Genomic DNA, 26,865 nt, shown 5'->3' with positions numbered 1-26,865 from the left:
GCCAGCACCACGCCCGGCCGCCTTTGTCTCCCTAGTGGCGATGTTTACACACCACACCAGATACTCATTTTGAGGCTGAGTCGAGCTAGGGGAGGACCGGTTCAGATAATCGTCACTGGTGTTGGACGTGCGCGAGAATCGAACCCGGGTCGCCGAGTTCGTAGCACACCCCACTCACTTTTCTCACTTCAAGGGTGTTGCAAGGTCAAACATATTTCCCTCTGGTACCCGATTTTTGTGGCTAAGATGCTCGCAGTCACAGATGAGTTCTATTTATTAGGAGAAGCAACTGGAGTTACTCTTTGGTTATTTCGGTAAAGTCACGTAGAAGAAAATAAATTAAATAATAGAATGCAACGTTTTGATTGCAACACAAGCAGTCGTAATCAGGTAAAACTAAATTTGAGAGAGAGACAAAACACAGACACGGAGACACACAAGCAGAAAGAGACAACACAGAGACACACAGAGAGAGACACACAACATAGACACACAGAGACCCAATGCCTCTTAGTCGTGGCCTTAAATAGGGGTGGATTTCCACACAACTCTCTCATTGACATGGTAATTTCTCTGCTCCAGCCGACCCACCTCTCTCTGCCCCCCACCCTCTCTCTCTATTTAAGGCCACGACACAGAGGCATTGGGTCTCTCTGTGTCCATGTTGTGTGTCTCTCTCTGTGTGTATCTGTGTTGTCTCTCTCTGCTTGTGTGTCTGTCAGTGTGTCTCCGTGTCTGTGTCTCCGTGTCTGTGTGTCTCCGTGTCTGCTTTTTGTCTCTTTCTCAAATTTAGTTCTACCTGATGACGACTGCTTGTTTTGCAATCGAAACGTCGTATTCTATTATTAAATTTATTTTCTTTCTATGTGACCTTACCGAAAGAACCAAAGAGTAGTTCCTGCAGTCAAGAAAGCTTTAAATCAAGCAACTGGAGCTATGCACTTTTAAATGAAGATTGAAAACGAATTTCTTTATAAATGTGTTTTTGTGTGTTGTTGTCCTTCACCCACACCTCCGATTTACACGGTCGGCTGTGTACGGTGTGAAATACGTTCAACATATTACTCTGGTAGTGCGTTGTCTTGAACTGTGCGCCTTTTGGCGTCATCTGGTCGAACACCATATGAGACGAGGCTTCAAAGAAAGCTGTCTCTGGTGTGGACCAATCAGTTTCAAAGACAATGCATAAATTACCAGAGTATTGTTTTTTGTTTGCATTTGACTGCAAGTATTGTGGTTAATGTAAACATGATTCCTTGCAAAAGGTGTCAGTTTTGTTGCCAAAAAAAGGGGAAAAACCCTATTAGTATAGGGACTTCTCTACTTACGAACGTTAGACTTACGAACTTTCAGAGATACGAACAAACCTGCTCCGTATGTCCAGTTGCAGCTGTTCGGACCGAGAATCGTAAGTTCAACCGCCGCGCAATAGGTGGCAATGGTTGCATGTACATCTGCAGAACCTGAAGAACCAACGGCATCTACAGGAGATTATACAACTTTTAAAGCCATTCCCCGTGTTTAGTGCACATGCCGTACAACACGTTAGGAATCGACAGGAGTAAAGTTGGACTTACGAACAAATCGACTTACGAACAGACCTTTGGAACCGAACTTGTTTGTAAGTAGAAGAGTGCCTGTACATACATACATACAGTGAGGGAAAAGTATTTGATCCCCTGATGATTTTGTACGTTTGCCCACTGACAAAAAAATGATCAGTCTATAATTTTAATGGTAGGTTTATTTGAACAGTGACAGACAGAATAACAACAAAAAAAATCCAGAAAAACGCATGTCAAAAATGTTATAAATTGATTTGCATTTTAATGAGGGAAATAAGTATTTAACCCCTCTGCAAAACATGACTTAGTACTTGGTGGCAAAACCCTTGTTGGCAATCACAGAGGTCAGACGTTTCTTGTAGTTGGCCACCAGGTTTGCACACATCTCAGGAGGGATTTTGTCCCACTCCTCTTTGCAGATCTTCTCCAAGTCATTAAGGTTTCGAGGCTGACGTTTGGCAACTCGAACCTTCAGCTCCCTCCACAGATTTTCTATGGGATTAAGGTCTGGAGACTGGCTAGGCCACTCCAGGACCTTAATTTGCTTCTTCTTGAGCCACTCCTTTGTTGCCTTGGCCGTATGTTTTGGGTCATTGTCATGCTGGAATACCCATCCACGACCCATTTTCAATGCCCTGGCAGAGGGAAGGAGGTTCTCACCCAAGAGTTGACGGTACATGGCCCCGTCCATCGTCCCTTTGATGCTGTGAAGATGTCCTGTCCCCTTAGCAGAAAAACACCCCCAAAGCATAATGTTTCCACCTCCATGTTTGACGGTGGGGATGGTGTTCTTGGGGTCATAGGCAGCATTCCTCCTCCTCCAAACACGGCGAGTTGAGTTGATGCCAAAGAGCTCCATTTTGGTCTCATCTGACCACAACACTTTCACCCAGTTGTCCTCTGAATCATTCAGATGTTCATTGGCAAACTTCAGACGGGCATGTATATGTGCTTTCTTGAGCAGGGGGATCTTGTGGGCGCTGCAAGATTTCAGTCCTTCACGGCGTAGTGTGTTGCCAACTGTTTTCTTGGTGACTATGGTCCCAGCTGCCTTGAGATAATTGACAAGATCCTCCCGTGTAGTTCTGGGCTGATTCCTCACCGTTCTCATGATCATTGCATGGATCCCCAGGCCGAGGGAGATTGACAGTTATTTTGTGTTTCTTCCATTTGCGAATAATCGCACCAACTGTTGTCACCTTCTCACCAAGCTGCTTGGCAATGGTCTTGTAGCCCATTCCAGCCTTGTGTAGGTCTACAATCTTGTCCCTGACATCCTTGGAGAGTTCTTTGGTCTTGGCCATGGTGGAAAGTTTGGAATCTGATTGATTGATTGCTTATGTGAACAGGTGTCTTTTATACAGGTAACAAGCTGAGATTAGGAGCACTCCCTTTAATAGTGTGTTCCTAATCTCAGCTCGTTACCTGTATAAAAGACACCTGGGAGCCAGAAATCTTTCTGATTGAGAGGGGGTCAAATACTTATTTCCCTCATTAAAATGCAAATCAATTTATAACATTTTTGACATGCGTTTTTCTGGATTTTGTTGTTGTTATTATATCTCTCACTGTTCAAATAAACCTACCATTACAATTATAGACTGATCATTTCTTTGTTAGTGGGCAAACGTACAAAATCAGCAGGGGATCAAATTATTTTTTCCCTCACTGTATGCGGGCTGTTCTGCAGTGTTAGGCTTCATGAGGCCGTAGGCCGGTTTGGAATGGAACCGCGTCCCAGGCCACAGGTTCACCCTTTATACCCCTTGTCGAGTGAAACCACCGGTAATTGAGCAGTTCGAGAGAGAGCGAGACATAATAATATTGTTAGGTTTTTTCGGTAAAGTCACATAGGTAAAAAATTAAAATTAATAAAAGTAAAATAAAATTAAAATCACGACGTTTCTGAGGCAACACAAGCTTCCGTCTTAAGGTGGAACCGTCACAGCCACGACAGCTGTATCAAGTAAACCTAAGAATATGAATCATTGCAGTCACGAAAGCTTCAAATCGAGAGATAATAACTCTCATTCGGATCAGAATTTGGTCACGTACACTTCGAGTACATTTACTCACACGCGTTGAGTAAGTGTATTTGGAGAAAAAAACATCTGTTCATGTTGCTCAGATTATTTTGCTGCTATAAATGTCCACGTGATGGGCCACTTTGTTGAGTTATCGTTTGTGATGGCCAGGTGGTTTCTGAAAAAATAAGCCAATATCTCAGTGGGCTTTACCTTTTAAGATAAAACAAGATAGTTGTATTTACATATATATATCTGAAGTGATTTGTTTATCTTTCCTATACTTTGCACTCCTATCGTGTTTTTGTATTGTATTTGTTGTTGTAATGTTCTGATCCGCCCCTACTGGACATCTGTGGGGAAAAAAGCTTTATAACTCGTCGGATTTTTCCAATATCAATAAATATTCTGATTCTGAAGTATTTTGAACTTTTTTCACACCGTACGTATCCAACCATGCTAATCTGTGGTGCGGGCGAAAGACAACAAACTAAACACAAAATGCAGTTCGAAAGAAATAAGTTCATGTGTTGTGAGCGATCATCTCTTAAGGCCAACTCTATGCACATATACACACACTCACACACCTGTGCACGACAAATCATGCACACACGATACACAGCTGTAGCCAAACAAACATGCGTGCACATCTGCACAAAATAACATCCACACAGTTCTAAATAACTATTAACTTGGGTTCACAGCGGTGTTGTGAGGGTGGGAGATTCAGGGCACCACTGATGCTATTAAAAATGCTGCGGCTCCAATTGCCGAATTAGCGGGCGGATTTATCGTAGAGCAAGTGGTCCCCGCTGTTTACGACGTCGCAATGCGATCCTGGAAACCCCTTCGCTGTCGTAAATCAGGACCCCTGTTTTCCGATAGACCAGCGGTTCTTAGCATTGCACCCCTTTGGTTCTCAAAAGTAAAAAAAGTATAATATTAAGAAATACACAGGGTTTGATGAAACAAAGCAGTTGTACTTACGTGCCCGTGCTTAATTTGTGTTTTCGATGATTTACCTTCGGGAAGAAATTTGGCTGTGTCTCGCACCCCCAGAAAGGGCATCTCGCACTCCCAGGGGGTGCGTGCACCCCAGGTGAAGAATAACGACATTGCCATAGACGGTCGAAACAGGAGAGACGTCACTTGCCGGTGTGTCTTTTTTCTCTTCTTTTTCGTATTTATCAGCCGTTTTTATTTAGCGGGGTTTATGAAGAGGTAAAAGTCGTCCACACAAAACAACTCGAGAATAACTAAATGCTCGAAAACGCTGGGTGATGTCGGAAAACCGGAATGCAGAATGGCTCCGTTCAAATATACGTTTGGGAATCGTGTCGGATAGTTTAGTTTAGTAGTATAAACGTAATACTGTATGTGGATTGTCGCAAATCGGACCATCGTAAACTGGAGACCACTCTGTGCTCCAGTATTACATTTCAATCATTATTAATGTTTTAATATTTCTGTATACATTTGGTAGCTCCCTCAGAATCCATGACCATGGCCTACAGCCCCGAAAGCTCCTACATTATTCCAGCCCTCAATATTTCCCTGTCACCAGGGATTAATTTGTCTCTGAACATTTTCTGTAACGCTCCAAGGATTAAACATTTTTCCTCTCTCAATATATTCTGAAACGCTCCGAGGCTTGCTCACTTGCAGTGAGGGATTATTACCAAAGGGCACTACCGCTGAGCACAGGTTATGCCTATCCAAAATATAATCCTTTGTTATTTGTACCCTGCATTGCTGTAATCTTCATTTCTATAGGCCCGCCAGGTGGATGCGGCGTGCCAAAATAATTCCCGGCACAGTCTTCCGGACCTTTTCCAGCTGAAATTAAGGACTTCATTTTGAGCGATTGCATGCCAATTTTGCAGCAGTTTCCCGATCTCTCTGGACACGCGCAACCTTGGCAACCCTCAAAACATCCTCACGTCATAAATGATTAAAGAGCATTTGGAAAGCTCTCCCCTGCCACCCCACATATTGCAATTCACTACTCTACGGGACAGCTGGAAAAAACCTTAGCAAGCTGCAGCGTGTAGAACAATCTTTGCCACTTGTCGTGACGGATACTGCAAGATACGACCGTGTCCGTCCAGTGCTTGTCGAGCTGCATTGGCTTCCGGTTGCCGAACAAACACATTGTAAGGTCGCAATCATCACACACAAAGTGCTTGCCACAAACGAGCAGCAATATATTTGCTGATCTCGTCAAGGAACATAAATTACCATCACGCGGGCTCCAGTCATCCTCGCAGTGGGGGCTTTTGGCCGGCGGTTGAACAAAGACAGTAACCGAATCGCTGCGCTTTCAGATACGCTTCTGCGGCCGTCTGGAACGCTCTTCCTTCTGACATTAGGAAGCCACTGGGAGCTATGCACTTTTAAATAATCGAGATTGACAAATTAATTTCTTTAGAACAGTTTTGTTTCGTATGTTGTCCTTCCCCCTGCACTACCAATAAGCACCGTTGGAAAGGATTTCAACGTGCACGCGTACAAAACAAAACCGATGTATCTGCTCCAGTTCCGCTGAGCACTCCTCATGGCCTCACGGCCACCGGCACGTGTCCACGATCCACAGCCCGGGAAGAGCCGCGTGCGCACACGGTATGTGCGCGCGGCGCGAGCGAACGCACCTTGGCCTTGGCGTCCAGCATGTCCATCTCCACGTCCAGCTTGCCCTTGTGCTCGCGCCAGCGGCACAGGCGGCCGAGGGCGCGCACCGCTGCCAACAGCAGCTGCACGGCCGACTTGGGGCTGGGCACGAGGTTGAAGGGCACGGGCAACGTGCGGCCCTGCTCGAAGTATGAGATCCAGAGCTTGGCGCGAGCGAACTTCCACTCCACGTCCGAATCGTCCTGCCGGTGAAGTATTTTTTTCGGCATGAGAACGACTGTCAAATACATATTTTTTTAGACGCACACAGACAAATATCCCCGGCGCAGCCTGTGACAGACTGTTGGGGCAAGTACTGGTAGCGAGTCGCAGCACCTATGAAGGCCGGCACTGTGGCACACGAGAGGGTGGGTTGGCCAGCACCAAGCCCGGCCGCCTTTGTCTCCCCAGTGGCGATGTGTTTACACTCCGCACCAGGTACTCATTTGAGGCGAGTCAATGAGTCTCTCTGTGATAGCCAGGCCGCTTCTGAAAAATATCTACGTATCTCAGTGGGCCTTACCTCCAAATAGCATGGTTGTCTAAGTACGGTGCGAAAGAAGTTCAACATCCGTACAGACATACATTCGTCGCACCGTTCAAGAAGGCATCCGCGACGTAAACCGGAATGATTACCGTGCAGTGCAACAATGGGCTCTTGCTGCATTGCCCTCTGGCTGACGATTATGTTATTACAGGAGATCATCGATTATCCGGTGGCTTTCTGCACGTTCTTGAAAGGCGTTATGTTTTAGGTGTTGTGTGTATGTGTTTTTTGTGTTTTCAATTTTTTTACGATATTAAAATGGCAATAAATTAACAGACAAAAATAAATATCCTATTGTGAAAAGTGACTGTATTTACTGTACCGTACTTACCACTCCGATCTCGAAGACTCCGCATCATGGGGTGTGATGTACGTAGCGCCGCTAAGCTCTTGTTTCAACACAACCACTCGAGTTTGACGATCGCCGGACTGATGCAGCCTTGAGAGCGGTGCTCCGGCGAACGCCGAATAACACAACGCACTTTTTTTGCCAGATCTCACCGTCTGTATTGTTTTTATCACCGTCGTTATAAGTCATGAAAGATGTAGACACGTGCAGTATTGTCATTGTTCAAGGTGTATGTAGTGTATAATGTACCGTATATACTATTTGACGCTGAAATCAAGCGCAGCTCCTTTTTTTTTGTCACACACACGGTGCCGATTGTCAGACTCGGTTACAGCCTTTGGAGCGGTTTGTTGTCGGTTTCACTGGATCGGCCCGGGACCGCCGGATAAAGTTGGAAGCCGGATAATCGCTCCACCGGATAATCGGTGATCGACTGTACATCTTAATTTAACAACTGCAAGCTCTCTCTATATATATTTTGTTGACGTGAAGGCAACATTTAACACGTAGGCTTTCGCAACCAATATCATCCATAATAGTTAAGTTTTTTTTGGGTTAGATCGCGTAAATATATAAATGTGTCGTTACAACCCACCAACACCCGACACAGCTAACTAGTAAGGTTGTAAATGTTGTGGCTTGGCTCTCCAACACACCGGTGTGCTGTACTAGTGACGAATTGGCATGTTCTGTTTACGTGACAACCCTTACTAGTTGGCTTTGTCGGGTGGTGGCGGGTTTTAACGACACATTTATATATTTACGCGATCTAACTAAAAAAACCTCTATTATGGAAGGCAACATTCTCCGCCCCCCACATTCCTCACCTCGATCTCCTGGTAGGAGCTGTTGATCATGGCGATGAGCATGTTGAGCAGAACCACCACCATGGTGACGTTGTAGACCCCGTAGAGGATGTAGCCGATGTTCTCGATGAACTTGTGGTTGTAGTTGATGACGACCGAAGCCACCTCGGAGAGGCCGAAGATCGACCAGAAGAGGGTCTTGAAGCTTTCCTCAACTCTACGCGCGTTGGTGCGGCGCAAATGATCGGTGGGGGGGGGGGGGGATGGGGGGGGGGTAAAAGCGGGGGGGGGGGGAAAAACGTCAACATTTCCCGGGGGGCCAAGGGAATTGCAGCAGCATGGGGCACGGAGTCTGATACGATACGGTCAATACACGGCTGGACGAGAGACCTCCTGCCACTTACCCACATGGGGTGCATAGATAAAATAAAACTACCACACGCATGGCCCGCTGAGCTATATACAGTTCTTTTTCATAAGCGACCTGGCCGTCACAAATTATGGCTAAGAGAAGCGGCTTAAAACGTGGACATTTATAACGGCCAAATACTCTTAAACGCATGATGTTGATTCTAAATGTGGAGGGAAAAACCAGAGTACCCGGAGAAAAAAATCCACGCGACCAAGGGGGAGAGGAAGACACCGCAAACTCCAAATATACAGCAGGTGTTAGGGTCAGGATCGAACCCACGACCTTCTGTATACCAGTGGCGCGGGTGTAATAATGAGAAAATAATAAACCATGGGTTTCATTGCAATGCCCACTGATGGTCACTACGTAGACCCACAGCCGTGGTCACGTGGTGCTGATGCATGGTGGTCACGTGGTCTTCAGAATCATTCAGATTTTTTTTTTATTTCGCCTGGAAGAATCCGTTGAAATACAAAGCTCTTTTCTACCGATGTCCAGTAAGGGGCGGGTCAGTAAGTTACAACAAACAATATAAAAACACCATAGGGGTACAAAGTATAGGAAAGATAAGCAAGTCACGAGATAAAATCAAATAAAGTATATAAGTACATGGTTGTCAGTTTATCAACATAAATATGCCTCGGTTAAATGTCCTTGATTTAGCACGGTTCTCCTCACAGCACGGTTGGCTATGTACGGTGCAAACGAAGTTCAAGATTACATACATACATTTAACCAATAAACCAGCCTAGAGGGCCTTGATTTAACCGGCCTGAGGTCTGGTCAATTGCATTGCCTTCCACAGAGCCCAGCAGCCTATAATGCATCGTGGTTGTCCATCCAAGCACCCGCCAGGCTCAACTCTCCTTCGCTTCTGATATTTGGATGAGGTGGGCTGTATTGCGGGTAATTTGTGTGTATATATACGTTGAACTTCCTTCACACCGTACGTAGCCAACCCCGCTCATCGGAGGTGCAGTGTTAGTCTATGGGTAGTATTGAGTCTATGGGTAGTGTTGAGTCTATGGGCAGTGTTGAGCCTATGGGTAGTGTTGAGTCTATGGGTATCGTTAGTCGATGGGTAGTGTTGAGTCTATGTGCAGTGTTGAGACTATGGGTAGTGTGAGTCTACGAGTAGTGTTAGTCTATGGGCAGTATGTATGTTGAACTTCGTTCGCACTGTACTTAGCCAACCGTGCTAATGGGAGTTGCGGGGAAGGACAACAACACAATAAATGTGGCCGTTGGGGAAACACAAATGGATTATTAAAAATGTGATTAAGACTTTAAAGGTTGAATAAAGTTACCTATTTTTAAATTGTGGTACAGCGGTTGCTGTGGCGCGCTACGAATCCGGTAATCCGAGTTCAACAACCTTCGCTGAGCCGCAATGACCAGCGTGGTGAAGCATGGCCCCAAAAAAAGCCATGAAAGACATGGCTTGGAGTAGCCTCCACCCATTGGTGGATTAATATTCATATTAAAAGAAAGTTAATTTTAATTATGCAATGAAAATATGTCGACCAATTTTGCAAAATTTGATTTATTACGTAATCCATAGAAAAAACCTTATTTAACCGTTTATACTTTTGAGAACTCTCCACGATATGATGCATTGGGGGAATTGTAATGTGGCCACTTTGAGATCGTTTGTGCCACCATTTTGGCGAGAAAATGGGTCACAGACGGAGCTTAATGTCAGATTTTTTTTAACCATGCAAAAACATTGTGAGGAAATTACAAAGCGGTACTGAGAAATACAAAATTGCCGAAACCCTCCTAGGACTTGATGGCAGACTTTATCAAAGCTTCCTGCAAGCAAAACAAATTGGTCGCAATGCCATCCAGTTACTGTGGAAGTTTAGTGCAGTCATTGCCGTAGGCCCTGAGTTGCAAATAATGAATGTGCCCTCGGAGGGAACCGCACTCATTGCAGAAATTAGTTTTTTTGTTCACACATCCACATCTTAAATCTCACAAAGGCAAGGCAAAGATCACCCATATAGTTTCAACAGACTGTAGGGGCAAGTGCTGTTAGCGAGCAGCACTTATGAGGGCCGGAACGGAACAGGAGAGGGTGGTTGGCCAGGACCACGCCCGGCCGCCTTTATCTCCCCAGTGGCGATATTTACACACCCCACCAGTTACTCATTTGAGGCTAAGTCGACCTAGGGGAGGCCCAGGACCAGTTGACATAATCGTCACTGGTGTTGGCCGTGAGCGGGAATCGAACTCGGGGTGCCGGATTCATTGCGCAGCGTAGCGTTAACCACTACACTGCCGCTCCCCACCTTAAATCTCACGCGCACGCACAGACACAGACGCCCACGGGACGAGCATTTCATAATCACGGAGAGGCCACGCTGATGCTTGTCTCTCGATTAGCCCAATGATGGTTCATCACGCGAACTCCTGTGGTCATCCTCGCAGCAGCGGCGTGTTTTGGCTTTCGGATGTGCTTCTGCGGCCGCCTGGAATGCTCTTCCTTCCAATATTAGGAAGCCGCTGGAGCTATGCACTTTAAAATCATGTAGTTTGAAAACTCATTTCTGTAGAGCTGCTTTTTGTGTTTAGTTTGTTGTCCTTCCCCCGCAACTCAGATTTACGCGGTTGGCAACATACGGTGCGAAATAAGTTGAACATACATACATACTACACTATACACTACACTATCATACACTACACTATCTACGACAATGCGCTGTACACTACACTATGCACTTTACTATATATACCAGTGTACTAAAAATATACCAGTGTACTAAATTGAAAACTAATTTCTTATGAGCTGCTTTTTCTGTGTTAATTTGTCGTCCTTCCCCCGGACCGCCGATGAGCACGGTTGGCAATGTATGGTGCGAAAGAAGTTCAACATACGTACTATACTATACACTGCACTATAGACTATACACACTATGCTATACACTACACCAGGGGTCCTCAAACTTTTTAAACAGGGGGCCAGTTCACTGTCCCTCAGACCGTTGGAGGGCCGGACTATAGTTAAAAAAAACTATGAACAAATTCCTATGCACACTGCATATATCTTATTTTGAAGTGAAGAAACAAAACGGGAACAAATACAATATTTAAAATGAAGAACAAGTAAAGTTAAATCAACAAACTTGCCAGTATTTCAATGGGAACTATGGGCCTGCTTTTGGCTAATGAGATGGTCAATGTCCGGTTCCATATTTGTCACTGCTAGTCGTAACAAGTGATGCAAGTGTGCATCCGTTAGTCTAGATCTGGTTGGAGATTTCAAATGTTTCATTCTGGAAAAAGTTTGTTCACAGACATAAGCGCTGCCAAAGATGGTTGCCATTTTGAGTGCATGGTTCCTGAGATGAGGATATGTCTCAGAGGGGAGAAATGCATAGAAATTATGAAGGCTGCTTGACTTGAATGCGTCTTTCAGAGAGTCACAATTCTGCAGTTCAGCCAGTTCTATTTGGTAAATTGTATCCACATTTTCAATGTCAATAGAAAATGGGTTACGGAAAAGCTGTATGTCCTGTTCATGGAGATGAAGCTCTTTAAATCTAAATTGGAACTCCTTTTGCAATTTTTCCAGTGAATCCACACATGTTTTGTTTGGGAATGCAACCAATGGTTTTTCCGCTAACAGATTTTGAGTTGTGAGGAGATGGCAGAAGTTTTCCTCCTTCACTTGTTTGATGAGGAGGCCTAATTTTACTTCAAATGCTTTGACATGTGATTGCACATCACAGATGAGCTTCCCCTTTCCTTGAAGTTGCACATTGAAACTGTTGAGTAGCTCTGTTACATTTGTCAGAAAGGCAAGGTGCCATTTCCATTCTGCATCATTGAGCTCTGGTACTTCTTTGTTTTTTGAAAACAGAAAAGCTGTAATCTGTGGAAGTAAGTCATAGAAACGTTTCAAAACTCTCCCTCGACTCAGCCAACGGACGTCTGTGTGGTACAGAACATCTTCATAATCAACATTTAGCTCAGACAGAAATTCCTGAAATTGTCTGTGGTTTAGTGCATGAGCTCTAATGAGTTAACAGAGTCCCACTTCAGTGATTTACTACACAGCGCTTGTTGGTGGATGAGGCAGTGTATGGCTATTGGACGAGAATGGTTATGTTTGTCCATCTCTTGGTTAATGCGAGCAATTACTCCTTTCTTAGACCCCACCATGCTAGGAGCACCATCAGTTGTCACACTGGCTAGTTTAGCCCAGTTCAGCTCCAAACCATTCACAGTTTGGCAAACCTTTGCATAGATATCCTCTCCTGTAGTTGTTCCTTTGATGCTTTGCAGTGCAGCAAGCTCTTCTGTGACTTTGAAATAGTCATTCGTCCCACGAATAAAAATTAGAAGTTGTGCAGAATCACGAACATCATTGCTTTCGTCGAGTGCCAAGGAAAAATAGGAAAGTTTTTTTGTGGAGTTTTGCAAATGCTGATGGAAATTGTCTCCCATTTCTTCAATCCTCCGTGTAATTGTAGGTCCTGAAAGACTCACTGTACTAAATAAATCGGCCTTCTCTGGACACATCTCTTTGGCAACAGAAAGAAGGCATTCTTTAACAAATTCTCCCTCAACGAATGGTCTGCCAGTGCACACTATTAGCTTGGCAACTTGAAAACTTGCTCGCAGTGATGAAATATTTAGCTGCTTCTGCTTCACAAAAGTATTTTGCTGAGTTGTTAATGTATTTTTCAGTTTTAATATTTTATCTTTTCTCACTTCTCCGACCAAACAATCATATTTATCTTTATGTTGAGTTTCATAGTGTCGACGTAAATTGTATTCTTTGAACACAGACACTATATTCTGGCATATCAGACACACAGCTCTTTCCTTGTACTGCATGAAAAAGTAATCATAAGTCCACTGTTTTTTGAATATCCTACACTCCGAGTAAATTTTTCTCTTTCTTGACATCATTGTGTCCTAGGGAGTCAAAATTGCTATTAGTAAAATACCAATATATATACAGCGCTACAAAAACAATATACAGTACCAGCAATAACTTTGCCCACACAGAGACATACAGACTGCACTGCCCATCAATGCAGTCTGATTGGGGGAACTCCGCTTTTACCCCAGGCTCACACTGGTGCGGGTGCCATTAAAAAGTTAATTACACCTGCAGTTTTGTTCACAGATCGCAGCCCAATGAGTGCTCACCAGCGCAGCCCAATTAGTGCTCACCAGCGCAGCCCAATTAGTGACCATGGGCCGGATAAATGCCCTCGGTGGGCCGCATGTGGCCCGCGGGCCGTAGTTTGAGGACCCCTGCACTACACTATACACTACAATACACTATACTATACACTACTATCCACTACACTACTATACACTACACTATACTCACTTTAAAACAGATTTCTTTAGAACTGCTGTTTGTGTTTAGTTTGTTGTCCTGCCGCCGCACATCCGTTTAGTGCAGTTGGCTGCGTATGGTGCGAAAGAAGTTCAACGTATGTACGCACGAACATTCAGGAATTCTCACCACGATACGTGAGACGTGGCCGTGGAGCAACAGTCGGCACAGCGGACTTGCAATCTGGAGGTCGCCAGTTCGACCTCCCAATTTGAACCTCGTCCAATTTGAGGAACGTCGACTCTTTATTGACAAAACCTTTCGTGACTGCTGTCCGTCGCTGCTGGCCGCTCGGCGTTTTGACTTTTCGGGGTGCCCCGTGGGTCAAAATGAGGCTAACTGCTGGACGCCTGTGAAAGAGAGCTTCTAAGCTCATCGGATTTCTCATCAGGATACAAAAGAAAGATTCTGATATCGAGGCCCACTCTGACCACAACCTCACTCCCATCACAACCCTCCCCAAATCCTCAAAGAGACTCACGTGACAAAGGCGCGGTTGACCTTGGCGCCCCGGTAGTATGAGTATAGGTTGAACATGCCGATCATGAAGGCCAGGAAGACCATGATGAAGATGACCATGAACTTGAAGATGTCCTTCACCGTCTGGCCCAGGGAGATCTGAAGGGGCCCAAAGCTCTCGTTGGCCGGCAGGATGTAGGCGATGCGCGAGAAGCTCAGCACAATGGCGATGGAGTAGAGGCCCTCGGAGATGATCTGAGGGTCCGAGGGGAGCCAGTGGCTCCGAGCTGGTGGGGTAGACAGACGCGCACGCGCGCACACTTGTCAAATTGTTGGACAAGTAGCTTCCGCATTTTTTTCCCCCACCGCGCAAGCGAGCCAGAGCCGCCGCCATCGCCGCCGAGGGGTAGGCCATGCCAAACCAGCCCTCAGCATAGCTCCGCAGGTGCCGGCATTGATTTTTTATTCCACTGCAGAAAGCCGAGCCGTGCCATGACGTGCCGTGACAGTTTCAAAGACAATGCATATACTATTAGAGCATTTTTTTTCATGCCCATCACAGGTATATGTGGTTAATGCGGTGTTTTAACATCTTAACACCTGTTTTAGTGCCAGAAATGGTAAAACCTATTCTTATACTTTGATATTGGCAAGGGAGGTCCCTTTATATAGCTGCTCGCCCCGAGTTCTCAATGTCCTGATAGTACGTTGTCTTTGTGCTGTTCACCTTTTGGCGTCCTCTGGTCTAACACCATTTGAGACTAGGCTCTAAAGAAAGCTGCCTCTGGTGTGGACCAATCCATTTGAAAGACGATGCTTATACTATCAGAGCATTTTTTTGCATGTTCACCACAAGTATGTGTGGTTAATGCAGTTGTAATGTAGTAACTCGGCGGGAGACGACTTCACGGGTAACACACTCTTTATTTTATCAAACTTGGTTACAGGTGACTAACACCTACTTGTATCTCGGGTGACAAACACCCACTTAGCTCCTTGGCGACTAACGCCCACTGAGCTACTCGGATGACCAACATCCACTTAGTACTCGGGTGACAAACACCCACTTAGCTACTTGGCGACTAACGCCCACTGAGCTACTCGGATGACCAACATCCACTTAGCTACTCGGCGACTAACGCCACTGGGCTACTCGGATGACCAACATCCACTTAGTACTCGGGTGACAACCACCCACTTAGCTACTCGGCGACTAACGCCCACTGAGCTACTCGGATGACCAACATCCACTTAGCTACTCGGCGACTAACGCCACTGAGCTACCCGGATGACTAACATCCACTTAGCTACTCGGCGACTAACGCCACTGAGCTACTCGGATGACTAACATCCACTTAGCTACTCGGCGACTAACGCCACTGAGCTACTCGGATGACCAACATCCACTTAGCGACTAAGTCTTCAGCTCCGTCTTCGGGTCTTCAACTGGGTAACTCTCCCCGAGTGCTCTCGCGCGTCCCCCTTTATACCCCACCTGCGGACGTCGCTGCGAGCACCCACTTATTCGACCAATCGCCGGGCGCTGGCTACGATCCTCTTTTCCCACATCTCATCGTGCCTCACCACTCACGCCGCGCCGCCCCGTCATCTGTCACTCCCGGCGCGCGCGTCCACACCACGCCCACAACGCGTGCCCAACCCCGCACCCCGCGCCGCCCCGTGATCCATCACTGTCACAGTCGGCGCACGTCAATACCACCACTACATCACCCCCTACCACATAGCTCGCAGCCGCCCCGGCTGCTACAAAAATATACAAACCCTCCCTGTGTGCCCCGTAACACAACACAACAACAAGAACACCAACTAAGCTAACAACACAACACGACGCGAACACCACCATCCGCAACCCTCAACCAATGCCACCGCGACAATAGAACAATATATACAAACCGGCGAGTGACAATAGCAATGTGTATACAAAAAAAATAAATGGAATTTTTTTTTTTTCGACTCGTGCAGTGTCCCCTTTTCTTCCGAGCGTCCCTACAACGGGACATTACCCCGGCAGAGGGGAACACCGGGCGAGCTCGGTGTAGAGCACAAAAAAAAAAACCGTCCTCATGAAAATTGTTGAGACCTAGCCCGAGTCCGCCTTGCCGGTCCGTCGTACGGCACCAGACGCGGTTGAACGTCCGGTGGTGCCGGCGGTTCAGGAAGACATCGGCCAGGCATCGAGGACTCGTGCGTGCCCCGGGGTTCAGGCTCTCGACGGTCAGCAGCCGTCAAGCCCGAGGCACCTGGGGGTGGGTCAGGTGGAGACACGTGAGGATCAGCCTGCGACACCTCCCTCCCCGAGTCGACGGTCACATCACACGCCCGGTCGTCACGGCACAGAACGGGGTCACACGGTGCCGCATAGGGCTTCAGTCGGGAGGGGTGCACATACCAACGGCGTTTCCCCCATTTAATCTGTATACTCTGGGGCCGTGCAACCCGCACAATTTCCACCGGTCCCCTCCAAGGTCTCAACAACTTGGGGGACGTAGCCAACGGTGCATGTGGACAATGCAGCCAGGCCTTATCGCCTGGTTTCCAATCATGCGTATGCACCCTCCGCTCATGCAATTTCTCGTTTGCAATTTGCCGCGACCGCGAATTCAACCTTGCCCCCTCCCGCGCTTCAGTCAATTTGGCGATATTAAATTTGATGTGGTCTGCCAATTTAGATTTTGCACGTGGCTGGGAAATCCCCAGTTGGACGTCCATGGCCGGATCGGCCTCCCGCCCATACATAAGAAAAAATGGGGAAAACCCTGTCGCCGCATGAGGGGCCATTCGATAGGCCGCGAGTACCCCCGGCACCTGTAAGTCCCAATCAACCTGATCGTCGCAGACCTGTTGGCACAACATAGACGTAATCGTTCTGTTCAGACGCTCAACCATCCCGTCAGTCTGCGGGTGGTAGGGGGAAGTACGCACTTTCCTTGTACCCAACAGGTCGCACACCTCGCGCAACAAAACGCTCGAAAAATTCTTCCCTTGATCCGTCAGCAAGCGTTCGGGGGCGCCCTTGTCCAACACATAACCCTGGACAAAGGCGTCCGCCACCGCCGCAGCCGACTGGTTGGCGAGCGGCCATGCCATAGGCCATCGGGTGAAGTATTCCACGCCAACCAGCAGGAACCTATTTCCCCTTGGTGTAACCGGAAAGGGCCCCAAGATGTCCAACGCTACCAATTCGTTTATACGCGAAACCTGAATGGATTGCAGCGGTGGATTAGCTGCCAATGGTGGCGGTTTCCTTTTGGCGCACCCTACGCATCCCTTAAGAATATTCGCCACGTCGTTACCCATCCCCGGCCAATAATAGTCTCGCTGGATTAGGGCGAGCGTTTTGTGAAAACCCAGATGCATGAGCCGTTCATGAGCTGCCAGAACAACCCTACCCCGCATAGCAACAGGCACAACGAGCACGTGACGCCGGGACATGTTGTCCCACCTCATCAACAGGCCCTGTCTGCACACCCAGGAACCGACCCGCGCCTCCCCTTGTTCGGGAGCGCCAACTTTCCGACGCAGCGTAAGTAGGGAGCTGTCGGACATCTGGAGGCGGCCCCACTCAATGAGGGGCAACGACAACAGCGAATCCCTCCCCGTGGGGGCGTCCTCCTCTGGGGTGTCAGTGGCGGCGAGCGCAACTCCCGGGGTGCCGGCGACCGGGGGTTTGCACCGCGCTGATCCCAACAAACATGTGCAGTCCGTGCACGGCGGCAACCGCGACAAGGCGTCCGCGTTTGAGTGCCGCAACCCCTTGCGGTAAATCGTCGTGAATTGGTAGTCTTGAAGGACCTCCAACCATCGGGACAATTGGCCCGATGGCTGCGCCACGCGCATAGCGTATTGTAGAGCCGCATGGTCCGTCCGGACCGTAAAATGACGGCCGTAAAGATACGGCCTGAATTGCTGTGTAAAAAACACAATGGCTAACAATTCACGACGAGTTACGCAATAGCGTTGTTCCGCGGGGGAAAGAACCCTACTACCGTAGGCGACCACCCGTTCAACCCCCCCGACCAACTGTGAGAGCACCCCCCCGATACCCGTATTGCTGGCGTCCGTGTCAAGCAAAAACGGTTGTGTGAAATCGGGGTAACACAAGGGGGGAGCCTGCACCAAAGCGTCACGGAGGGAGCAGAACGCATCCTCCTCCTCTGCCCCCCAGTGAAACCTCACACCCTTAGCCGTCAAAGCGTGCAGGGGCTTGGCTATGGTGGCAAATTGCTTGACAAAACGACGGTAATAGGAGGCGAAACCAATGAAACTACGAACCTCCGTGACCGAGGTTGGCGTTGGCCATGAGCTGACGCAATGCGTCTTAGCAGGGTCCGTCGAGATCCCTGAACGACTCACGATATGGCCCAAATACCTGACCGATTCCCGAAGCAGAAAACATTTAGCCGGTTTAAATTTAAGCTTAGCGGAACGCATCCTGAGGAACACCGCTCTCAGTCGCTGGAGGTGCTCCTCGAAAGTCCGACTAAAGACGATAATATCGTCAAGATAAATCAAACAGGTATCCCATTGGAGGCCCGACAAAACCAATTCCATGAGTCTCTGGAACGTGGCGGGAGCGGAATGTAAGCCCATGGGCAAACGGTTGAATTCAAAAAGGCCCCCAGGTGTCCGGAAAGCAGTTTTAGGTTTAGACTCGTTATCGAGTGGCAATTGCCAAAATCCAGAAAGCAGATCGAGTGTGGAAAAAAACTGCGCTCCCGCCAAGGCATCCAGCGACTCATCCATCCTGGGGAGCGGATACGCATCCGCCATCGAGATTTTGTTTAAGCGGCGGAAATCGACATAAAACCGCAAGGACCCGTCCTGTTTCTTTACTAGGACAATAGGAGCACCCCACGGACTAGAAGAGGGCGAAATGATATCGGCCGCCAACATATCATTAACCGCCGATTGCACATGTTCCTTCTCGGCCGGGCTGAGCCGGAAGGGATTCTGACGAATAGGGGCCGCGTCCCCTGTAGCTATGTGGTGGCGCAACAGGTCAGTGCAGCCGATATCGTACTTATGTTTGCTGAACACGTCAGCAAACTCGATGAGCAAACCCCTCAATGCTCCCAATTGCACCCCGGACAAGTTAGCAGAACCCGCACACAGCGAGTCCAACCACTCAGTCCCCTCATCACTTTGAAGATGCGACTCGACAGTAAAATCTGCTTGAGCCACGAGCCGTTCCTCAACGGGCAGCGGCGCGGCGTGAGCCAGCACCGTTCCCTGCGCAATTACGGCCGGCCGCGACCCCGTATTCAGGACCATTACGAACGGCTCACTGTCCCCTCTCACCACGGTTTGAGCAACCGCTAAGTCGAGGCCCTTACTGGCTCTGTTTGACGGCCCCAACAGCACCCCCTGTGCCTCCGCACCCACCTCGAGTGGCTTCCTGAACCGAAGGGGTACTAACATTTGCGATCCCGGGGGTACCCGTACAGTGTGAGTCGCCAGCGCCTGCACCGTCGCACAAACCGTGCGCACTTTGATAGGGCTCGACAAGAAGGCAACCCGCCGACCTGACGGAAGCTCTATGCAGGCCTGATCAATAAAAATTTTGATGGGCATTTTTGACAAAAAGTCCGTACCTAGCAAACAGGGAACGGCCAGCGATGATGATACAAAAATAGGGCCCGCTAATTTAATGTCCCCAATGCAAATAGTCGCCAGAATCTGGCCGATGATCCCCAGGGATCCCCCATTCGCCGCATAAAATGGCACGTCTACTGGCAGAAGGGGTCTACTTTGGACGGGAAGAATGTTATAAATAAGGTCCGAGATGATGGTGGCCGACGCACCCGTGTCAACAAGCACCCGGACCTCAACCCCGTCAATGAACCCCGTTACCACGGACGACCCGGCTGACGCAGCCACGATCCTGTGGGCCAATTCGGACCACTCGACTGCTTGCGGGCCGCGTACGGACCCCCCTCGCCGAATTGAACCCCCGGCACCCAGCCGCGAACCCCCCACCGCGAAGCGGCGACCCGAATGTGCCGTGTTTGTGGACCGAACGTGTGAGGTGCCGCGACTTGCCGGGTTTTGTTGGGATGACTTGTGGCCCTGGTCGTCGTCCCGACGTGGTCCTGCGGCGCGCGGACGCGGGGCCCGGCACCCGGCTGCGACGTGACCCCGAAGGCCGCAGTTGTAGCAGACGACGGACGTCGTAGGTTTCGGTTGCTCCAGCTTGCGGGGCGAACGTGTGGGCGAACGACCTCCCGTTCTCCACTCCCCCGGACACGATGCAGCGAAGCCCCGCTCCTGCACCGCAGCTGGCTGAGGTTCGGCGATCGTGGCGGCCAGTGCCGCATTCCCCGGCCATTTGCAGACGACCCCCGGCTTGCGTTTGAGGACCTCGTACGCGTGAATGCTCGTGGCGATCGCCAGGGAGCAGATCTCCATCTCGTCTGCCACGTTGATGGGGACCCCCAACTCGTGGGCCAACACCAGCAGCTGCTCCGTCACCATGGCGTCCTTCCCCTCCTTATCCATGCGGGGAAAAGCCGCGTCCGCCAAGGCGAGCAGTGCCGTGCGGTAGGCTAGCGTCGTTTCCCCAGCCACCTTCCGCCGATCGTAGAACTGGTGGCGGCACGTGGAGGGCGGCCCGAACACCTTCGCCATCAGGTGTAGTGCGGCCTGGAGCGTAGAGCGGGACGACCTTGCAGCAGATGTGAAGGCTGCAAGCGCGTCGTCGTCAAGCATCGCTGGCAACGCATGCAGGGCAGTGGTGTCGGACCACCCCGACATCTCCTGATGAGCGAGGAACCTTCGTTGGAAGGCTCCCCAGTCGCCCCCATCCGCCTTGAACGCCGACAGCGCGGGCAATCTTTGCTGGAGGACCCGATCGTCGTCGACGTCGGAGAGATTTTCCCGCGCTCCGCTGGAGTTGTGTAAAATGTCGGCTCGGTTGTCAGGCGCAAAATGGAGGGCTCCGGCGCGCGCCGATGACGTGGGCTGCGCTGCGCGGAGGTGTCCGGCCACGTGGCGTCCGTCTTTCCCGCCAATCGGTGGCGGCCCCCCAAAAACGGCGGCAACTTCCAGACTTTTGGCGCGAAGCGCCTTTTGGCGGGAATCCTCCACCGTCGCTTCCTCCACGACCCCCGCAGCCGTTTTTCCGCTCGCCGGAACGGAGATGTCGGCCAAGACAGCGGCGGCGGCGAGTAGCAACTCCGCCAACCGGGCGTGCGCGTCCTGGAGGCCGGTGTCGGAGGCAAGCGGAGCGTCGGCCATCACCGCGAAGTGCTGCATCGGCGGCAACTCCTCGTCCTCTACTCCCGAGGTCGGTGTCCCCGGTACGCCGTCGTCATCCCGACCTCGCTCGTGGGTACGGGTAGTCTTCCTTGTGTCCATACTTCTTGAAGACAGGTTTACTTCTGACGCCAGTTGTAATGTAGTAACTCGGCGGGAGACGACTTCACGGGTAACACACTCTTTATTTTATCAAACTTGGTTACAGGTGACTAACACCTACTTGTATCTCGGGTGACAAACACCCACTTAGCTCCTTGGCGACTAACGCCCACTGAGCTACTCGGATGACCAACATCCACTTAGTACTCGGGTGACAAACACCCACTTAGCTACTTGGCGACTAACGCCCACTGAGCTACTCGGATGACCAACATCCACTTAGCTACTCGGCGACTAACGCCACTGGGCTACTCGGATGACCAACATCCACTTAGTACTCGGGTGACAACCACCCACTTAGCTACTCGGCGACTAACGCCCACTGAGCTACTCGGATGACCAACATCCACTTAGCTACTCGGCGACTAACGCCACTGAGCTACCCGGATGACTAACATCCACTTAGCTACTCGGCGACTAACGCCACTGAGCTACTCGGATGACTAACATCCACTTAGCTACTCGGCGACTAACGCCACTGAGCTACTCGGATGACCAACATCCACTTAGCGACTAAGTCTTCAGCTCCGTCTTCGGGTCTTCAACTGGGTAACTCTCCCCGAGTGCTCTCGCGCGTCCCCCTTTATACCCCACCTGCGGACGTCGCTGCGAGCACCCACTTATTCGACCAATCGCCGGGCGCTGGCTACGATCCTCTTTTCCCACATCTCATCGTGCCTCACCACTCACGCCGCGCCGCCCCGTCATCTGTCACTCCCGGCGCGCGCGTCCACACCACGCCCACAACGCGTGCCCAACCCCGCACCCCGCGCCGCCCCGTGATCCATCACTGTCACAGTCGGCGCACGTCAATACCACCACTACACAGACATGATTCCTTGCAAAAGGTTTAAGTTTGGTGTTTTAATATCTTAACACCTGTTTCATTGCCAGAAGGGGTAAAACATATTTTTACACGCCAATCTAGCCCGAAATAAACTTAATTTTGAAACGTATATTATCTGCACCCACTTATAGAAATAAACTAATTATGAATCGCATCTTATTTGCAGCCACGCAAGCAGTTTTGTTTGGTATATTTCCATTATTTTGAAACTCAAAATGACAATGGTTATTAATGTTTACATTGTTTTCGCTTGAGATGTTGAGCCCTGATAGCAGCAGCACTTGTGCCTGTGTGCGACGATTGCCAAGCGGGGCTTTAATGTCCCCTTTTAGGCAGCACAGATCCTGACCAGTAGTCACTTTCACTTAAATTTGAAAGTGCGAATGAATCTGGCTCCATCCGCGACGCAGAGGTCACGGCGACTCTCGTGAAAGGGGGGCTCCGACGTGAGTCCAATCTCAGCGTGAAGTCGCGCTTCACGCTGAGAGGGGCTTTTTGATGCACAGCAAACACCGGCCAAATTGATCAAAGGGGTTGCCGTTTCGTTAACTCGGCCGCCGTGCAGCTGACAAGGTCATGTCGTCATCGCCCGTCAAATACCTCCAGAGACCAACGCGCGTTGGATGGCGTTGCACGGATTCGATGCGCGCATGCAATTCCTCACTCCTCGTTTTAGAACAATAGCAGTACGCTCCACGGTGCCACGTCACCTCTGTGTACACACCGCGGTTCAGCCGTTATTGCACTGACCACGAGCCTGCCCCATCGATTCATAAATAATTTATACATCATCACGACCGCGCATATATGCACACGGCGCATGAATATTGCACAAATTGCATGAAATTGAAGTGTCGGTCACCGCCACCATCATCGTCATCGCCGTCGCAGCAACAAACTTTCCCCCCTGGAGGCAGAAATTTTAGCGGACGGTTATCACATTAATCTTTCATCATCTTACATCAAAATCGCGACGGGCGAGGAAGGTGCAATATTGGCATTTGCGATTGCCCGGCTTGCATTCATTGTGAAGACAATTAAAAAAAAATGTTTTGTAATGACTCTTTATTGTGGACACCAACAACTATTCCGAGACTCTGGCTTGGTTCTCAATTCTCGAATGTCATCTCTCCAAGCTGCCCCTTCCCTTCGTGCTATCCCCCTTTTATATCCCTCGTGCCCCCTTTCTGGAAGGTTCGCTCAGCCCCAATTCCCTCAGCCAATCGTCGTCCTTCTTCTCTTAACAGTTGTAAACCGTCACACTGATAGTCAACCCTCATTTCCCGCCTTTTACGTTTGAATTGCTCTACTTATTAGTTTGAATTATCTGGTCGTAGCCAATCCCCTTTGAGGCCTCTCTGCACCAATCAGAAGGTTTGACGCACGCATATGTAAGTGGTCTCTTGTTTTCAATCTTTACATAATTATTAATTATTTTCCCGCATAAATGCGGAGCAGTGCAGGAACCTCGTAAGTAAAGTAAGAAAAAACAACAACACACACCCGGTCATAAATTCGGCACTTAGAGACTTAGAGCCACTTTAAAACTGAGGACACCCCTTTAGGATGTGATTGAAAATGCATTCGGTGAGAGAGCGGCAAAACGCCGCTCCAATCGTCTTGACAATCGCCGCTCCGATCGTCTTGACGATGTGCCCGCTCCGGCGATCGGAGCGGGCACATCGGAGAGGGGGGGGGGTGACCCGATTGACCCCGCCGCCGCCACTGCCGCCCCGCGGGTCTCTCGCGTTCTAATTCGCGGCAGACGGCTTGACGGCGGTCAGCGGACAGCCGTGGGGACGACAACGGTTTTATTCTCTGTGTGCGCGAAATGAGTCGGTGGTGGACGGTGAGCGGTGACCGCTCAATTGGCCGGCCGAGCTAAAAGCTGCCGAACGTTTCCGAAGTAATGTCCCTTTAATTGCAAACGTGCTTTTCATCATTATTATTATTATTCTGGATGAAGGCCTACCAAAGCAGTCACCATCTCTCACGATTCTGAAATGTAATGATTCAAACAACTCATTCACACACAAGCGTCAAATGTACGTGGAATTTAATGGTCAGTTTCTCTAATTGCCGTCATTCCCATTAGCCATGGGGTAGGGTTCCTCGTCAGCTTTCCTCCTTCCTCTTGTGATCCTAATTCGTTGATTAAACCTCTCAATCTCACCCGCAATTCCATCTCGTCCTCCCCAAGGCAGCCCAGCCACCTTGTTTGCTGTCTCTCCCCTGAATCATCGCCTCTTTAATTTTTTTCATCAAAGACATTCTTCAAAACCTGATCTGAGCTCTTCCTCACCGCGGTGGCAAGATGTTAACTACCTCGCCTGGTATACAAGAGGTCATGGGTTCCATCCCGACCCTAACGCCTGCTGTATATTTGGCGTATGCGCGTTTCTCTCCTTGTGGTCACGTGGATTTTTTTACGGGACCCTATGGGTTTCCCCTCCACATTTAGAATCAACGTCGCGTGTTTAAAGTATATGGCTGCTATAAAATTCCATGAAATGATAAGCCACTTCGTTAAGCTGTCATTTGTGGCCAGGTCGCTATTGCAAAAGAGCTGTATATATCAGTTGGGCCTTACCTGCTAAAATACAAACATTGTTAAGTTTAACAATTAAGTATATGTCTACACCACCTTAGTATTGCGCCTGTCACCTTACTCAGCACGGGGGTGGCCCGTGCCACATCCCTCTTCTCCTCAAGCGTGAGATGTTCTTGAGGACCAGGTGGCGTTACAACCTTCATGAATTTAATTTTGAAATCTTTCTGCAACGCTTAGCTTTTATTGTCTGGCTTTCTGCACCCCCACCACCGCCGGTGGAACAATGAGACGTGGGATGGGGGGGGAGGTTGTGGGGCCTCAATCCAGCAGCGGATTGTTCTTAGCCGATTACGGCGATGGATTTGATGCATGGCTCTTGCACACATTGCCACGGTGGTGCCATACAACTCTCTGACGCGTTGCGGGTCGAACCGTAATTTGTTCGTTGTTCGACGTCCGATATTTCGCTTCGCACGCCCGGAGCTTCTTAGTCAAAAACCGAATTCAAAATCACGAAAAGACTTCCGGCTCGCTGATCGAAACGTTGGACATCGAAGGATGCACGGTACAAACCCGGAGAGCGTCGGGTGGCACCCACAGGGTCGGGAACGCTGTGGGGAAAGCAAGTCAGGAACACAGTCTGGGACGATGTTGGGAACGGTACATCAGGAACGCCATCGGGAATGCGGGTTGAGAACGCATGTGGGGAACGCCACAGGAACGCGCATCGGGGACGCCATTAGGAACACGAATTGGGAACACGCGTTTGGAACGCCGTCGGGAACGTACGTTGGGAACAATTGTCGGGAACGCCGTTGGGAACGCCGGCGGGAACACGCATCTGGAACGTTGTCGGGAAGGCTGTTGGTAACGCCGCTGGGAATGCGCGTCGGGGACGCCGTTGGGAACAAGCATCGGGAATGCCGTTGGGAACGCTGTTGGGAACGCCATTGGGAACGCCGTTGGGAACGCCGTTGGGAACGCCGTTGCGAACACGATCGTGAACTCGGTCGGGAATGCGCGTTGGGAATGCTGTTGAGAACACCATCAGGAACGCTGTCGGAAATGCCGTCGGGAATGCGCGTTGGGAACGTCAGCAGCGGAGGAGGGAGCCGCCCACCCAAGAAATACGCTGAAACAGCATGCCTATACAGATACGTCGATGGTGATTAACTGTGAGCAGCCAGTAATGGACACTCTGTATCTTATGCAATAACATTTACATAATCAATTAGATTAACATAATAATTAACTGTGCATAATCCTACTAATAATAGATACCCATTGTAATGGATATGGCTACATTAACCCCCCTCTGATCTTCGCAGCTGACATCACATTTATACCGATGCAGGAGGATTTCTCCACAATTCTGGCTGTAGCCTGATGAGGCTGGTTGTTGTAATTATAGGTAAAACGTCACGGTACTCGAATTGTAAATGTTGTGGCTTACTCTTCAACACACCGGTGTGCTGAACTAGTAATTCATTTCCATGTTTAATTTACGTGACAATCCTTGCTGATGTGCCAGGTGGTGGCTGGTTTAAGGGCGCCATGGTGGTGAAATGTTAACTCCTTTGCCTAGTATACAGGAGGTCGTGGGTTGGATCCCTACCCTGACGTCTGTATATTTGGAGTTTGCACATCTCTCTCCCCGTGATCGCGTGGATTTTTCTCAACGCCTTTCGTTTTTTTTTTTTTCTTCGACACAATGAAAATCAACGTCATGAGCGACTTGACGTCTGCTATAAATGTCCACGTGACAACGATGATAAGCCACTTCGTTGAGTTATCATCACGTGCGGTGAGTTGACGGTCTCAATCTGGTATACAGGAGGTCGTGGGTTC

General features: G+C 49.3%; 1 protein-coding gene across 1 annotated transcript in view; it reads right to left on the bottom strand.

Moving 5' to 3' along the window:
* Positions 1-26,865, bottom strand: part of LOC144950930 (short transient receptor potential channel 7-like) — a 91,194-nt gene that overhangs the window by 2,381 nt on the left and 61,948 nt on the right. Inside the window, exons 8-12 of the mRNA XM_078881110.1 lie at positions 25,807-26,073; positions 14,208-14,472; positions 7,980-8,175; positions 6,238-6,459; positions 1,368-1,390 (exon numbers count right to left, since the gene is read on the bottom strand). Of these exons, the coding sequence (XP_078737236.1) occupies positions 1,368-1,390; positions 6,238-6,459; positions 7,980-8,175; positions 14,208-14,472; positions 25,807-26,073 (973 nt within the window). The remainder of the gene's footprint in view (positions 1-1,367; positions 1,391-6,237; positions 6,460-7,979; positions 8,176-14,207; positions 14,473-25,806; positions 26,074-26,865) is intronic.

This window comes from Lampetra fluviatilis, chromosome 60 (assembly GCF_964198595.1).
Source record: "Lampetra fluviatilis chromosome 60, kcLamFluv1.1, whole genome shotgun sequence".
NCBI lineage: Eukaryota > Metazoa > Chordata > Hyperoartia > Petromyzontiformes > Petromyzontidae > Lampetra > Lampetra fluviatilis.
This window is presented reverse-complemented; position numbering and strand designations above follow the sequence as displayed.